Source organism: Typha angustifolia, chromosome 10, assembly GCF_048772165.1.
Source record: "Typha angustifolia cultivar Huaian chromosome 10, ASM4877216v1, whole genome shotgun sequence".
Taxonomy (NCBI): Eukaryota; Viridiplantae; Streptophyta; class Magnoliopsida; order Poales; family Typhaceae; genus Typha; species Typha angustifolia.
The window spans coordinates 8586590-8604692 of record NC_133248.1 but is presented as its reverse complement, the minus strand read 5'-3'; the positions used below and the strand labels follow the sequence as shown (position 1 = coordinate 8604692).

Genomic DNA, 18103 nt, shown 5'->3' with positions numbered 1-18103 from the left:
TTATTAAGGTTGGTGGCTAGAGTGAGGAATCGTGCAATGATTTTGGCCACTAGGGCACCCTCGGATGCCACCGAGGGCATCTACAAAACGAGAGGAATGTTTCCAGTCGTGGAAGGACAACATCGGCGGGATGGCCCAAAAAAGGCTAGCAAGCCGATGACGAGAGGCAACTATGTGTACCCTCTACTAAACTGAGAAACAACTCATTGCGGGTACCAATATATAATAACCAAAAAAGTAATTTTTTTACGGTGATAAAATGAAAATGTCAAATAAGTTCAAATTTCTAGATATTACCAAGTGTTACATACTACTATGATGATTCATAATCCTTAGAATTTATAATCCCATAAATCTAGCTCAGCATTTACAAATGCTTGTAAGTTTATCTTAAACAATAGAAAAGAAAGCTACGAATAGAGAAAGTGATAACTTGTAGATATAAGATATTCAAAGCAAACTACTAGAAAGCTGCTTGCTACAAGGAGAAGTTGATGGGGGGCGGGGGAGATTGACAAAAATGCTATGGACGACAAACACCTTGAGACAAGTCTAGTTTTCTTACAAGCAATGAAATATAAAAGATGAGGCCGACAATGAAGGAGATTGAGCCTTCAAAGCCTTAGTGGAGCTTGTTTGAGCTTCTTAGAGGAAGATATTGTGATTGAAGAAGAGACACGATTTTTGAGACATTTGTAAAATTTTGAGCTTCTTATCACTAAATTAGGAATTTTGAGAATTTACAATTTGAGGAAGGATGGAGAAAATAAGTTGGAAAAAAATATTAACTTTTTTAAATTATTTCCTGCTTGATAAGAAGGAGAACAAGAAGAAAAAGAATATTATTTATACTTTGCAAACGTTATAAAATTTACCAATATTTTAATGCTAGAAGATATTAAGCCAGACTAATTTTGATATGTTTTAAGGAAAATTTGCATATAACACTTTGATTTTTAACGAAATTATAGTTTACACCATATATTTTTACTATTTGTAAATCTAGCCATATAATTTAGTGAATATATACAGAAAATATTCTGGCTTAGATTTAAAATTAACACCACGAAAATATTCCATTAAGTAGAGATATTTAATTTTAAAATAAATAAAATATCCTTATTTCTAAAATGACTAAAATATTTGTAATATGACTTGGTTGAGAATATTTTTATAATTTTTTTGGTATGATTAACTTAACTTAAATATTTGGTTATGTTTAACTAACAAATTTAATAGTAGGGTGTCCTCTACACATATTCGCTAAATTATAGAGTTTAATTTACAAATAGTGAAAATATAGGGTATAAACTATAATTTCATTAAAAGACGGGTTGTTATATGCAATTTTTTTTTATACATTTAGGTAAAGCTTTTAAAACTAAGATGGCTAAGGGTGCAAAACCATAAATTGGATCGTCTTATACTGCAAATAGCCCAAATGTATTTATCCAGTAGATATCCACGAGGACACCGTCTCACGGACACACAACGCACCAAGGACGTGTTAAAAAACCGCACGCGCTTCTTGAAGACGACTCCCTCCTCTCGATTCACCGCTAGAAAAAAAAACCAAAAAAAAAACCCCCTTCTTCTTCTTCTTCTTCGTACTCTCCGCAACCTTGAATCTCCGGCAACATCGCGGCTGCCCCATGTGCCGCCACCGGGCAGAGGAGGAGATCTAGCGGCGGGAGTGAGGCCGCCTCAGCTATGGACGTGGAATGGACGGCGGATATCTCGTAGTGAGGAGAGTTTTGGGGGTCGTTTAGGTTTCTATGGCGCCGGGGGCGGAGGGGTCCAATGGAGGGAGTAGTTGGGTGGAGTCGTACACCGGCATGTCCGCCGACAATATCAAGGGCCTGGTTCTCGCTCTTTCATCTAGCTTTTTTATTGGGTCTAGCTTTATTGTTAAGAAGAAGGGATTGAAGAAGGCAGGGGCGTCCGGGGTTAGGGCAGGTGCGAGCTGATCGATCTGTTTTTGTTTTGTTTCTCTTCCTTTCTTTTGGATCTTTGATAAAAAGTTGCAATTTTGTGCCGATCTGGTTGAGTTTGGTTACTTTAATTAGGAATTCTTACTGAAAGGGGCTTCTTGGTGTGTTGTGTTTTATTTGAATGCAGTGATCTAAACTGTTGGATTTCTGTTCTAAATTTTGGTTGTATAGAATTTTTGGTCTAAACCTGTTACAATGTTGAAATGTTAGCTTGAGGCTGCTTGAAGTTTATGAAGAAAAGTAAGTTTGTACTTTTTTATCCAATTTTTTACCATTTTTACTTCAGCGTGGTCTAGCACACTTGGGAGTCCAAATTATGCACATTAAATGTTGATCCATGGTCTAATTGTATTTGATTCAACTTGAAGTTACGACGCTGTAAATCTATAATGTGGTTTGAATTCATTGATTATGGTGTTTAATTGTACAGAATTCATTCCTTTTCTTCTCTTGGTGGTCTTTTAATTTACTAATCAGGAAAAGATAAAGAAGCTGAATTTGAAAGTTATCCAATGGGTATGGTTGTCTCTGAAGAAGGAAAGTATACGTTTGCTATGTAAGTTCTCTTAGGAGAAGCATATCATTTTGTTTGAGATTGTAGATGTCGAGACTGAATTAATTTTTGGAAGCCATATGCAGTTTCTTTCATCTCTTGGAGACAACCTAAATTTATTAAACAATATAGCTGTTACAGTGACAGGGATGAGCAGCGTTGGTTATTTGAAGGGATCACCACTTCACTAGTCAATGACCACCTATTTGCCTCAGAACTTTTATCTTTACAAGTCTATATACATCACAAGTCTATCCATTATAACAATTAATTTTAATCTTTTTATGAGTATATTTGCGTACACCATTCTTGCTAGGCTGATAAGGAAATTGCTGGTAGCATCAAACCTAATTTGGAGTTGCACAAAATCTGTTTTTCTTTAATTATTGGAACTGTGAGGTTCTCACAAGGATAAATTTTTATTTTGTCACTTTATTTGTTTTCACTTTTATCTTTTGAAGTTGACCTTTTCACTGAACAGGAGTTGGAGGTTATTCTTACTTGTATGAGCCACTCTGGTGGGCAGGAATGATTACAAGTGAGTGCTTAACTGTTGGTAACAAAATGTTCAATAATTTTGTCCCCTTGTACTTCATGATTAGTTGTACTGTTCACTTTTTTGTGCATGCTAATTACTATATGCCCACTGGAATTACAAGAACATATAATTTATGATAACGTTGCAGTGATTGTTGGAGAAGTTGCTAATTTCGCTGCTTATGCATTTGCTCCTGCTATTTTGGTCACTCCTCTTGGTGCACTTAGTATTATTATCAGGCATGTACCTAATCTGCTGTTTGTTTCAAATTTTCTCAATGTTTATTTTTTGATATATTTATAATATTTGTTTAATAGTGCTGCTCTTGCACATATTATTCTGCGGGAGAGGCTACATATATTTGGCATTCTTGGCTGTGTTCTCTGTGTTGTGGGTTCTACCACTATTGTCCTCCATGCTCCACAGGAGCGTGAGATTGAATCAGTGAAGGAAGTGTGGGATCTGGCTACTGAACCAGGTTTTGGCTGTTCTTTTGCCCCTCCCTTCACTTACATCTGTCTATCCTGCCATACATTCAGTTGTTTTCAATCTATCCAGTTGATTTGTAACATGCTAAACCCTTCTTTTCCTGCAGCTTTTCTATTCTATGCAGCAATCGTTCTTGCAGCAGCTTTCACACTTATATTTCGTTTTATCCCACAATATGGGCAGACACATATTATGGTGTATATTGGTGTTTGCTCTCTTGTTGGTTCTCTATCGGTATGTAGAACTATTCTTAACCTATCCTTAATCTTTACTTATTATTTGCGATACTAGGTGCAAGTGAATGCGATTACTCCCTGTTTTTGTGCAGGTCATGAGTGTGAAAGCTCTTGGAATAGCTTTGAAATTGACATTCTCAGGAATGAATCAGCTGATTTATCCACAAACGTGGGCTTTCACAATTGTCGTAATTGCATGTGTGATTACACAGATGAACTATCTGAACAAGGTAATATGATCTTCATCTTCATCTTCATCAGAAAAGAATATTGTTATGTGCTCATGAGATGATCTGCTTGTGCATATAGACGATGATTTGATGTTTCAATGTACCTCTTTTTCTCCTATCTAAGATGCCCCTTGCTTTTTGCAACAAGTTTCTAAAAGAGACCCGTTGTCAGTTTTCCCAGTGGTGGCTAATTATGACTTTGGTCAAACTAACCAAGGGTAGCCATATTATTATAGTACCCTTGGAATCATGTATTAGCTTCTTAGTCTCTGACAATGAACCTTTCAGCCATGTCGCTTCCAGTAGGTGTAGTCATGTGCATCTTAATGGCTCCTTCTCTAAGGTCTTGTTTGCTTTGAGTTTAGGAGCTCTCCCTCTGAATTGGTTTAGTAACCAAACATTATTTTTATCTTTTTCATATCTAATCAAATTTACCCTTCAAAAAATCAAGGCTAAAAAATGAGGCTAATTAATCAAGTTCGAGGCTTAGCCTCAAACCAAACAAGGCTTAATAGTCTAAAACGAAAAATTTGTCAAAGGGAAGCATGGGTATTTCTAGTATTTTTATAAAGAACAAATTATATTTTACCCCTATGTGTACCGTATGTACTTTAAACTTAAGCACTTAAGCTCTTTGTGAGCCAAATCAAATTGCAACTGATAAAAGAACTGTTTTACCGGATTGGAGTTTAATATCAGATTTCTAAAAGCAAAGCTTGTTTACTTTGCAACACATGTAAATGAACAAGCCAAACATGATGTCACTGATTTTCTTATTCAATTGATATGGGGTTTATTTTGAATCTTTTGGTAGTGTTCTTGATGTTGAATTTTACTGTGGATATGGCTAAGCAGTTCTTTTTCCAAACTTCCTCAGGCTCTTGACACTTTCAATACAGCAGTTGTATCACCCATATATTACACGATGTTTACATCACTGACCATTTTGGCTAGTGTGATCATGTTTAAGGTAATGCTTCTGTACGACTTATTCAAATTTCTGCTTTACCCTGCACTTGTTGCTTGAATAAACTGCATCAATGGTAAATTGCACACCTATATTGCTAATGAGGTTGAATGGAAGTAAAGCTTTATGACTACTCATTCTTATGTTGATCTAAACTTGGGGATCTTCTAATGATAACTAGAAGTTAGTAGATGACTATTTGGTAAAAGTAAGCACTTAATGTTGAGTTTCACCCAGAGATACACCCTTATTGTCTACTAGGAAAATCCTCTTTTTCCTACTCTTTGGCTTTTATGATCAGGTCCATCTGCTGCATTCTCTGACAATTGATATGGGTGTCCAATGTCGTGATGTGACAGCAACTTTTAAGATATGCCCATGTGAGGAAAAAGCACATCTAGATTAAGTATATATAGTCTGTTCTGCTGTCATGTGAATGGCCTGATGAGAAAAAAAATACATACATATACATTTTAGACACTTACATATGTAAAGTTCTGGCATTCTTTAGGTAAGCACTGTTTAAATTGATATTGTAAGTTCTGTTATTCCTTTTTAATGTATATCAACATGTATATAAATTTGTGTGAGACTATGTATGCAGTATGCATATAATGTTTGCATACTTTGGAAGTGCTTTCACTATTTTCCTCGTATTAGTAGGTGGTTCTGTTGGTTTCATGAAGTGGGCAGTTCTTTCTATATTTTTAGCGCTGTTTAAGCCCAGGTGACCATACAAAAAAGAAAAAAAAAGCTAATATTACATTTATAGTTCTATTTGATGGAGATTATGTTTGACAATTCTGCATTACTTCATAATTGCTCAAAATCTTGATGCTGTTTTCTCTGGTTTTTTTTTGTGGTACTAGTAGGAAACTAGAAAGAGATCTTTAATAGAAGACCACAGCTACATAGATACATTTTGGCTTCTACTAAGGTAACCAGGATTTAATAAGAAAACCATTCTGCAGAAAAATTAGGCCCTTCACTTAAATAAGATACCAATTTCCTCTGTTTTCTTATTTTAAAACTGAGTAGGCCTGTTGGAACTTGTGTTTGTCACAAAATGGAATTGCCATGTTTATTTTCGTACAACCTGATTAAGTGATTTGGTATATGCAGATCAGTGTGTAAGGGTGTGCTCTATTTAATATAGTTATTAGATTGTTAAGTAGATGGTATCATTTGGTGGGATGATTAGGTCTTCCTCCATGTCTCATCATGGCAGACGGACTTTCCAACAGTTGGGCTAAAACTATACATATATTTCTGATCACTGTAACCCGAACTGTTGAAAGTCTCATGCATTGTGATGCCTTCTATTAGAATGTTAAAATTGACTACACATCTGCAGGATTGGGATCGTCAAAATCCAACACAAATTGTCACAGAGATGTGTGGTTTTGTTACAATTCTTGCTGGGACCTTTCTTCTTCACAAGACCAAGGACATGGCTGATGGTATGTTCTCCGTGACTCTTCGGTGATTTTCATATTGAAATCTTAGGAGTCACTGCCAAATCTGTTTCTCCACAGGGCTTACACCATCTCTGTCAATGCGACTCCCTAAGCATGCTGATGAGGACGGCTATTCCACTGAAGGCATTCCTCTCAGATCTCAGGAATCATCTCGGTAGCGATGGTCCACTGTTTTTGAATTGCACAAGTAGATGTATTAGGGTTTACCTCTGCCATCATTGTCCATGTACTCAGGAAATCCTACATTCTTTTTTTGGATACAAAATTGTAGAGCCTTTTTTTGGGTTTCCTCAGTTATGTTCATCCCCCCCTTGTATTTGAGACATTGATAAAGACATAGGGATCACATTGGTTATACATTTTGACTGTAATTTAGCCTCAGTAGCCAAGAGATTCTCTTTCTCATCTTGTAGATTGGAAATTACTTAACAGGCACTGTCACTTAAGTAAAGGTTGCTGAAGAGATGTAATTTATAATTTTTAAGTTTGGTGCTGTTAAATGAACAACAAATTTTTGATACAGCATAACCAATTAGAAAGATGATTCCTAAAATCCCTGGAGTAATGACTGGTACTTCAGAAAGGCTGCTGATGACTAGAGCCTTCCATTAAACTGTGAGTATGATGAACTCTAATAAACCAATAGCCATTATTTCTTAGTCTTTTTGACAGAGGTAGAAACTTAAATGGTGTCCAATTAAACGGGTGCTGTTGGGATACAAACCCGGTTTTTAAACTGATATGAGCACTATTCTATTGGTAATTTATTATAATCTTACTTTTAAACATATAAAAAAAAAATTAGTCATCAATAACGATCAAGTGTTCAACGTAGTTTCCTTACAGAGTAGAACATTCCCTGGAAGTGTTCCTAAACAATTGTCCTAAAGAAGAAAAAGATAATACCGAAAGCTAAATGAGAAAAAGTAAAAGTAGGGAAAATTTACTAAAATTAATAGAAAAAACAAATAGCCGACTACATGCAACCTAGAAGTAATTCCATATTCCAAACTCAAAGCCGAAGTATTGAAAGCCCATGACGACCTTTTTAAACTACTTTCCCTCCTCTTAATTACCAACCAAAGCATCTCACTTTCTCTCGTTCATATATCCATCCACCCCTGCCGCCCCTTCTTCTCCTCCAAAACAACAACCAATGGCGGAAGACGAGAAAGACACATACAAAATCCTCATCGAACGCGACACCACCGCCGACGACGACGCCGCCACCGACGAGTCCAACATCTTCTACCTCCTCAACCTCATCCTCAGCGGCACCGCCCGCCTCAACATCCTCCTCCCCACCGCTACCATCCTCGCCTTCACCATCTTCGCCCCACTCCTCACCGACGACGGGGAATGCGACAAGCTCAGTCGCGTCCTCACCGCCGCCTTTATCGCCCTATGCGCCGCCTCCTGCGTCTTCTTCACCTTCACCGACAGCTTCCGCGCCGCCTCCGGCCGGCTCTACTACGGCGTGGCCACAATGCGCGGGATCTGGACGTTCAACGGACGGCGGAAGGGGCCGGCGGACTCGGCAGCGTTCAGGTTGAGGTGGTCGGATGTCTTCCACGCGCTGTTGTCGTTGGTGGCGTTTGTGACGTTTGCTGGGTCCCACCATGACGTGGTCGCGTGTTACTACCCGGGGCTGCCGAGGAAGGTGACGAACACTGTGCCGCTGGCGGTCGGATTCGTGGTGAGCGTTCTGTTTGTGGTGTTCCCCTCGAGGAGGAGGGGGATTGGGTATCCGTTCTTGTTAAGGAGTGACGCTGTGTACTTGAGGAGGTGACTAGAATTATCGATGGGAATGGGATTCAAGGCGTTCATTAATCATGCTTCTTAACCTACAAAATTGCAGTCTGTATTCATTTTACTCGTAAATTAGCCTAAAAGGCCGTTCATATGCTATACGTAAATTGCTCTTTGGCTTGGCGAGTTAGATCAGATAATAATGCACTTCTCTTGTATGTAAAATTTATGACCAAAAAATAGCAATAAGAAGTTAATTCCATTTCCCACCTTATAAGATACTAGAGCATTTAAGGGATACCTTTCCAGAATGGAGAGCAAACCGAAATGGTTTTCACTAAAGGGTAGAACAACTTAAGGGAACTCGAGGGTGATCAAAGATCATTAATTTGAGAGTCTTGCAAGTCCTCAAAGGAGATTTATTTCCTACAAGTGCGAGGTGTTCAATTATCTATGCTTGGCTATCATAACTCATCGAGAAAACGTCCTCCTTGATCACATCTCAAATATGATTAAACCCAAATTCATTACTGTTGCCTTTATCTCATCCTTAAAATATAGACAGACAAGAGAAGAAATATCCAGATCAAAGCGAAGATAAAGGGCCTGCCAATCCACTTCCACTGAAGAAGGATTCGGTAAGAGATTTGTTTGTAGTGCTGATAAAATATACATCCAATCTCTTTAGAGTCTGAAGAGAAAAATATCATCAGGACTAAAGCTTGCACCTTCCAATAACATAATTATGAAAAAGAATTACGTTAATGTTGACGTGATTGTTGCCTCCAGAGGATCTCCTTCTCCAATAAAATTTTATTAATCTTGGATTTGAGAAAACTCGTCTCGAATGGATCCTCGCGAGACCGAGGACATGATTCCTCTTTGTTGCCAAACTTATGAATATAATCTTTTAATTTCTGTTTCACGAACTTGACGGAATAATTAAACGTCTACACAACACCAACATTTGACTTTGGAAGGGATAAATCTTAGCTTGAGTAGAAAGAACACGACAGGTTTGGGAAAATAAACTGCACGGTTCCACCAGGCTCTGATAAGAACTTCTCAAAACTAAATATTTTATGAGGGGACCAGGAAGAATTTAGGATCATCTATCAAAAATTAATTGCTCAAAATTTATTTGTATATAATGAGAAGAAGTAAAATTCTATCTATAATACAATCAAAATGTAAGATGTTAATTGTAATAGACCACTATCCATCAGCATCAACAATTATTTATTTTGGTTAGCAACTTTGGCGTCTACCACAGAAATTCACGTTGGATAGATAAGTATCGTTTTCTTCTTTGAAAAGTTGAACCCATTTGGGTGTGTGCATTGAAAACTTATAATAACTAATCCTTTCACGTTTGATAGGTCTTTGAAAGCAAAGTCTATGCATCATGAGGTCCTTAGTGAGGGCTATATGTTCCTCTCGGGGATTTTTCGACATCTCTTCCACCAAGATCATGAGATTGACTACCACTGTGTGATGCTTCACCTTGTCCTCTATCTATTTTAATAGTTTTTGCTTTTGTTTTTAAACGTAATTTTTATAGTTTATAATATTATATTTATGGTCGAAATCTCTCCACTGTTTCTTAATTATCTTTATGGTTTCATTTTCATTGATCTTATAATATCCGGTGGTATTAGATTACTTATAAATTATTTTAAGTAATTTATACAAGAATAAATATTTTTAATATAAGTTTAGTTTAAACTGTGATTAGTTAAATATAACGGTGAGAATTATATTTTTAAAAGAACTTTGGTTTCAAACCATTTCATTTGGTAACAAAAAGCATCTGGAATAACAAGCTTAATTAACATAAATGATAAGCAGTTTATATAAAGAAAAATGATGAATCATGTGAAACCATTTCAGCTACCACAAATATTAGAATATTTACTACAAATCCTTTTTTGTCGTAGTTTTATACACGCAATCTTTGAATTTTTTTTATTACTCATATACATCTTCTAAACTAAGAAAATATATATATATATATACCATATTAAACTAAGAAAACAAGTAGTCATACAAATCTTTAAAAAAAAATGAATCAAAGAGTGTGTATAATAAAAAGAAAAATTCAAAATATATATACAGTAAGTGGTAATATGTCTAAGTAAAATTGTCTTTCACTAAATTTATTTTTCCTACTTTTATAGAGATCAGTGGACAATTAAACTTGCGACCGCGATATGTTCGAAATTTCCAGACTTCAAAATACATTTGCTGGTGGCCAAAATGCCAAGGACGTTTCTTGGAAACAAGATGTGAATTTAATGCTTTTGTCACCACTTCATGGAGACTTTAGAGTAGAAGAGTTCTTGACCGAACAAAAGCTATCCTAAACTATTTCTTTTGTACTGAGCGTAGTTACATGTGGGGGCCAATATATATATATATAGATTTTTTCAATGTCTTCGTAATAATATATCTTATAATCAAAATAGATAATAGATTATAAAGCTATGATATTCTAAATTTCTTCTTTTATATTGATCTCTTTTTTTCTTTATATTTTTATTCATAGCTTCTGTATAAAATCATTCAACTTCATAAAATGCTAAAGTTTTCAGTATTTTTATTTTAATAAAAATGTTGATGTTACTTAGACTTATCAGTATTTTACTGAAAGTTACAGTAAAATAAATGTATTTAATATTAAATTTTAATCTAGAATAAGGACAAAACGCGCCAATTTTTATGTCGTCGTGTAATCTATATCTTCCTAACAGTTGGTAGGATGAACAAACAAGAACAAAGCATCTACAGCAACTTCGAAGGTTAGCCATAAATTTAGAAGAACAGGGAGCTGCGTAGTTACTTGCAAATGCAATGGCTCCGATCACAGACCTACTGGTTCTTGGTTCATCTCCGCTGTTCTTTCTCTTCCTCTTTCCCCTCTCACTACTCCTACTACTAGTTCTGAGCACCAAAAGAGTATTCTTCTACACCAAAGCTAACCTCCCTCCTTCTCCTCCCAAGCTTCCCTTCATAGGCAACCTCCACCAAATTGGCTCTTTCCCTCATCGCTCCCTCCGCGCCATCTCTTCCAAGCACGGCGATCTCGTGCTTCTCCGCCTCGGTCAAATCCCGACTCTCCTCGTCTCCTCTGCCGACATGGCTCGCGAGATCATGAGAACCCAAGACGCCATCTTCGCGAGCCGACCTGCCTTAAAGGTCGCACAGATCCTTCTCTACGACTGCATGTCTTTGTCCTTCTCACCGTACGGTGATCGCTGGAAGAATCTTAGAAAGCTTTCCACTGCTCACCTCCTCAGTGCCAAGAGAGTGCTGTCTTACAAGCTCGGAAGGGAGGAGGAGGTGGCCTCTATGATACGAAGAGTAGGCGAAGCTTCGCGGTTGTCCGATCCGATCGACATGGGGGAAGAGCTGTTCGCCCTCGCAAACGATGTGGTATGCAGGGCGGTGGCTGGGAAATGCTTCAGAGAGGAAGGGAGGAGGCATTTGTTTCGGATGCTTATTGAGGAGAATGTCAGCTTGTTTGGGGAGTTTTATGTGGAAGACTACTTCCCTTCGCTGTGGTGGCTTGATGGTGTATTTGGGTCGTCAAGCTCAAGGGCTAAGAAGAACGTTAAGAAATGGGATAATTTGCTCGACCAAATGATCAAGGAGCATGAAGATCATGGGAGTAGGGATGGTGGGGAGGAGGACTTTGTGGATGTGTTGCTCTCCTTGCGCAAGGATCCGGAGTTGGAGTTTGAGTTGACCGAAGAGCATGTGAAGGGACTCCTAGTGGTAAGTGAGCTGAGAACTCTCATTAATACTAACAAATCCACCGAACTAACTAGGATCTGATGCATTAATTCTGCAGGATATGCTTGCTGCCGGAACAGACACAACATACGTAGCCTTAGAATGGGCCATGGCGGAGCTCGTCTGCAGCCCCGAAGCGATGAAGAAGCTACAAGCCGAGGTGAGAGCGGCGACTGCTAGCCAAGATGGCATGGTTAGTGCATCTGAACTGAACTCGATGAGCTACTTAAAGGCAGTGGTGAAGGAGACACTAAGGCTGCACCCTCCTGCTCCTCTACTGCTTCCAAGGGAATCAATTCGAGATTGCATCGACCTCAAAGGCTACCACGTTGCTGAGGGAACAAGAGTCATCATCAATGCTTGGGCTATTGGCAGAGACCCCAGGTACTGGGATGCACCGGATGAGTTCTGTCCAGAGAGGTTTTACAATAGCGAGGTGGACTTCAAGGGTTGTGACTTCCAGCTGATTCCATTTGGAGCAGGGAGAAGGATTTGTCCTGGAATGCAATTTGCTGTGTCAACTATTGAGCTTGCACTGGCGAATCTAGTGCGTGGGTTTGATTGGGAGTTGCCTCGTGGATTAGAAAGAACGGGATTAGATATGAGCGAGGCTCCTAGGTTTATAATTTGTAGGAAGAAAAGACTCCAGCTTATAGCCAAAACATGTGGCAATTTGTAGAAATAGATTTCCAAGTTTGAGCGGTGATGCTCTTTACCTCTATAATTCTGTTCTTTATATTCTTTTGAATAATTTGTAAGATAATAAATTGAAATCAAACTCGGGAATGTTCCGCATATCATATCATCATCGCATCACATCCTCACAAACATATATTTGTGATACCGATGATGATAAGTTGCAAAATTTCAATCCACTAATTCAATACAAATAGTGATGCGAATACAAAGTCTTTCTACTTTCTATTCTCTCCAAAATATAACAGAGGAGGCTATCTCATAGAGCTATCTTTGCTACTAAAATTCTCACATTTTCTTTCTTAGCAAGTTGCCCCCACGCACAAACCCTAATATATCAATTAGGTATTTATAGGGATAACTTGGATTGGAAAAAAAAACTACAAGACGTTCGAACAGGTTAATGGTGTTCAAACATCGGTGCAAAAAGTTACTCGAACGCCTTTCAAACACTGTTCCCCGAGTTATAGAATGTTCAAATGTCATTCTAACATTGGACTAGAAGATTAAAACATTCAAACGATTTTCTTGATTCGAGCCAATTTTCAATAATATTAGTTTGTTTATTTTTTAAGAATCTCATACAAAATATAAGCAAAAGCATGTCCATAATCTAATTTTGATCTAAGATGCCAACGACCATTCATCGCCCGCAGCCAAAAGTCATAGAACAATAAATTTCAGATAGTGATATATATATATACACCTGTCCGATCATAGCTTTTGGGATTGAGACTAGAGATGACTTGATTTTAGCTTTTAGAATTACAAGCGCATTCTCCTGCTTTATCTCAAGACCCACCTCCAAGGAATTAAAACATTTTTAATACCATATATCAAACTGCTAGCAATGGCTCAGTTACCTGGAACATAATAAACCCAAAATCCAAGCTAACCCTTATCTAGCTGAAAGTAGGGTTGGAAAATAAAGAGTTAAAGATCTGATAATTTGAGGTAACCTGACTTTAAATAAGTTTGGATTCAGTTTAATTAGGTCCGCGTCATAAATAGGTTAATTCATCTTGACCTATTTAATAAACATATTATGTTTGTATCTGGATTATTATGACTTAATCCGAATCTAACTAACCCGGCCCAATTGCCACTCTTAACTGGAACACATGTATCCCAAACGTTAGGAATCATAAGTCAATATTTTTATAGTATCCAAACTAAGAAGACAAGATCAATATTTTTGAACGCCCCTACGGTAGATTATCATCTTTCTCAATTTTAGCTCTCCGATCGGTGAGAATCATTCTTATAATATCTGTATATTAAAAACTAAAAACCATACATAAAATTTTCGCTAACCAACGCTATAAAATAAATCTTGACTTTAAAATCAATCTCTTATTTTAATAATCTTTATTAAACATTTCATATATTGTATTAATGATCATACATAAAATTTAAATATATTACATGAAAAGGAATTATGTTTGAAACACTATATTGCTAATTATATAAAGACAAATAAAACATTACAAAGAAAAATAGAATGGAATGTTTTCCCCTAGTAATTAACAAAACTAAAAAAGGATAATTCAATAAATAAATAAATAAAGAAATATTATTATAAAATTCTTAAATCATTAATAATTTCCTACAAAAACAAACACAACGTTCTCCTGTTCTTCTTCCCCCTTTCTAAACTACTCAAAAACCCCCTCTCGTAATTTCTGATCAAACTAAATAATGTTGTGACCGACAATGTTAATTCTGGATCTATCACTATAACTGTTTTCTTCTTTATCAAAAGAGTATTTGGACCACTAGATTTGTGACTATGATTTGTTGAGACAAAAGTCTGGAACCTTATGATGTCCTAATTAAATGTGTGACTAACTAAGAGACACCTTATTCGACAAATAAATCTAAGAACATTGTTACATATATTTGCTGGTGATGATTACTTATTCTTCTCTACTAGAAGCCAAATACAACGATGTCACACCAAGACGAAAGGTGGAGAGACGTGCTAAGCTACGTTACTCTTCCATTGATGCACACCACTTGGAAGTTTGCCATGCACGCCAACTACAAGAATCTTTTGATCATATCACAGTACTACGTTCATTATTCAAGATGAGACAGAGCAAATAATGATCTCTATGAATCTTTTGTTCGTATGTTACGGAGCTTCTTATGTAATTGTCTTAAGCGTTTCACTGTTTTATTCATCTAATCTATTATTCTTGAATATCTACAGCCACTCTTACAGTCGATAGATATCAACAACAATATTAATGCTTCTTTCTCCTCATCTAGAGTGTTAGGTTTTTAATTGTTAGTAATTGTGTACAAAATATTCTAAGTATATTTTTTACATATATATATGTGTTTTACATAAGTCTAAAAAATCTCTGGTTTGAAAAATTGCAAAATTATCGGAGCAAAGTTGATGAGATCAAGTCATGCCGTTCGAATGCATCCGGGTCGCGTTCGAACACACCAACGAAGTTTGAAAATCTTGGACTTTCGTGGGTACGGATAAGACTTGGATTTGGCTCTATCTTGGAGATTATATATAAGGATTGTGATGCCCTATTTCTAGGGTGGTTGAAGAAGCATTATTGAAAGAGACTTCTTGAGGCTACATCGGTTCTTCAACTAACAAGATCCTTCTTATCTACAAATCTTAATCTTTGGTCTTAAAGGCTATCTAGACAAAAGATTAATCTCGAGGGCTACTGAGGTTGGACTTCAATCACGAGAAGCAGTGGATTCTAGCGAACAAGACTAAGAGGAACAAAGTCGTTTGGATCGACTGGTTGTTTTGTGAGTCAGTCTTGTAACTGCTAATATTCTAGTGATTGGTTTTAATCCGAGTTTGGATCTGTGGTTTTTTTTCGTTTGGGTTTTCCACGTTAAAATCTTGGTGTTCATCTCTACTTTCGTTTTTAATATTTCTTCCGACTTTTACTTAAGCGAACGAGCGATATCATTACTTAGATACATACGTGTGTCTAGGGATTTTTTTATAGAGGATCAGGACAGGGGCTTGCATTATCCCATTACCTCTTTATTATTAGTGAATATGCCCTCTTAATCCTTCTCGATGATAGTAAGAAAACCGGCAAGCTTGGAGATATAAATGTGGCTCGCACTACTCCATTTATTAATCACTCGGAAAAAGTAAAAAATGAGTACATGAGATTAGATCTACCATGCACGATCAATATATAATAATATAATAATATAAAAATATAAAGTGTATTTAGAAAGAAAACCCCAAATACAGATTTTTATTTGGAAAACACCATAACTGAAAGATAAAAATCTACATATCTTTTTAAAATCAATTAATTATTAAATAATTATAGCTATTACAAGATGGAATTATGATACTCATGACTATATCTATAAGGTTTTGCTCATTCAAAATAGGGATATACTTTTTCTCGATCCTTAACATCAGTAACTCTCGGGGTTGATATTATTGTCCCGGTGACCCTTAAAATAAAGTTCTTTGAGATTTTAAGTAGATGAGCTAAAACTATATTGAGCATGTTTTTCATGAATACTCCCAAAGCTATAACGGTGATCTCCAACAGCCTTAAAAAAAGATAAAAAAATAAATATATACCTAATTAGGTTAAATTAAACCTTCTTATATATATGCCAACCTAATAATCTATAAAGATTATCTACAAAATTAGCTGAAAAATAAAAATACGTAAGTGCATTGGAACGCATTGTTTACTATTCTAACACACTTGGAATGCAGTATTGCTCATCAATTGCCATTCATCTCGTAAATGTATTCGAATGCCTTGATAGTAAACGATCATCTTTCTCGGTTATTCTCTTCAAATTGGTTACCACCACTCTTCTAATGCATATAAATTAAAAAATCTCAAAAGTGTTAGAACCACCTTAATAAAAAAATATTCTTTTTCCTTAAAAATTCTACATAATCTATTATATTCTTGTACATATATTCATACAAGTAATCTAAATAATTCTACACAATTTTAATAATTTTGGAACACGTTCCCCGAACTCGCTTCTGAAATCAACCGGTTGTCTTCTTCCAGAAAATTCAGACGTATGTGATCCCCAGAATCAAGACTTTTCTTTGGGTCGGGGCCTTACCAGTCAAGGCTATGCTTGCCAAACGTCTTCCAATTACTTTTAGTGATCCTCTGCTCCTCTGAAGCTGAAACTATGGAACACCTTCTTCTTGGGTGTCGTCTTGCATGGTTTTGGCCAGCCTCTCGGGTGGCGAAGCTCCGGTACCGATCGCGCAGCCTGGTGGAATGGGTTTTGAATGAAAATGGCCTCTCTCACAAATCAAAAGGAGCAGCTTGAATTCGGTGCTCTTTGGAAGGAGAGAAACAATCTTGTTCTTCGAACCTCCCCACCCTCGCCACTAGATCTCTGCCTTCGACGGAGCTAACTTCTAACCTATCGTGTTGTTCGTCTTCCCTCGGAACGTACGGGTGTGAAGGTGGCATATCTCAATGCAGTCAATGGTAATAGTGACTGCAGAAATTAAAGCATCTCCTTCCTTGTTTTTGAGTCGTAAAAAGGTGGATGCATGCATGATAACTTCCCTTTCCTAAGGTGTCCTACACTAGTCATCTCAACAACAAAGCCACTCACGCTATTGCTAGTCATTCAAGATTACTCATGTAGAGATTGGACTAATTGATCTTGTAACCCAATGAACTAAAATACATGTAGTCTATTCGCTTTTCTTTCAAAAGAGAAGAAGATTAGATTGGATCTAAATCAGTAAAAAAATAATAAAAAGTTAAATTAAGAATTCACCTCCTAAACTATATATATATATATATATATGACTTAGTATTATTATATTACACCTCTAAGAAATAAAAACCTATCATTTTACTTTCTGAACCATTTAAAATATTATAATCTCTACTTTTATAACATGATACAAAATAATACAAATTATATGCTAAAGTCAACTTGGAGTAGAATTCTCTGCCCCCTCCTACTTAAACAAATCGGTAGCAGAGATAAGAGCAAAGAAAAGAACATTAATTAACGTCCATTCCAGTTTAGAATTCCAGAACCCAGCAACTTTGCAGCAGAACTATACAAAAGAAAAAATGTCCTATGTGACATCAATAGGCTGTGTCGTGGAGGCAAAGGAAACAAAAAGGAATTTAGAACATTTTAATGGGTTTGACTAATAGTTTTCAGTTGATGATTCGTCCAAAAGGAAGGGCTTTTATTTAATTTCACTTTCTCTATTTTAGATTTTTATTAAGGAAAATTTCCTCTTTGACAAAGTGTCCATTGATTTGATTATTTAAAGGAATTTTTATAAATCACACCCTATATTTTGCCTATTTTATGATTTTCACACTGTCTTTGGGGGTTTTATAACGCAACCCCTTATTTTTTTTATA

At 36.5% G+C, this 18103-nt stretch overlaps 3 protein-coding genes across 3 annotated transcripts; all 3 read left to right on the top strand.

Annotated features, from left to right (window-relative positions):
- The first annotated feature begins 1489 nt into the window (after positions 1 to 1489).
- On the top strand, positions 1490 to 6863 carry LOC140768579 (probable magnesium transporter NIPA4). The gene is made up of 9 exons (XM_073108907.1): positions 1490 to 1956; positions 3026 to 3082; positions 3231 to 3321; positions 3400 to 3560; positions 3678 to 3805; positions 3900 to 4037; positions 4915 to 5007; positions 6359 to 6464; positions 6540 to 6863. Exons 1-9 carry the CDS (start codon positions 1776 to 1778, stop codon positions 6638 to 6640), a joined length of 1056 nt encoding a protein of 351 aa, XP_072965008.1. The 5' UTR covers positions 1490 to 1775; the 3' UTR covers positions 6641 to 6863.
- A 703-nt stretch (positions 6864 to 7566) lies between these two features.
- Positions 7567 to 8373, top strand: LOC140769078 (protein DMP3-like). Its single transcript, XM_073109629.1, has one exon. The coding sequence runs from the start codon at positions 7639 to 7641 to the stop codon at positions 8269 to 8271; it is 633 nt and encodes a 210-aa protein (XP_072965730.1). The 5' UTR covers positions 7567 to 7638; the 3' UTR covers positions 8272 to 8373.
- Positions 8374 to 10977: 2604 nt separating this feature from the next.
- On the top strand, positions 10978 to 12913 carry LOC140767948 (cytochrome P450 71A1-like). Its single transcript, XM_073108004.1, has 2 exons — positions 10978 to 12005; positions 12082 to 12913. Exons 1-2 carry the CDS (start codon positions 11082 to 11084, stop codon positions 12700 to 12702), a joined length of 1545 nt encoding a protein of 514 aa, XP_072964105.1. The 5' UTR covers positions 10978 to 11081; the 3' UTR covers positions 12703 to 12913.
- The last annotated feature ends 5190 nt before the right edge of the window (positions 12914 to 18103 follow it).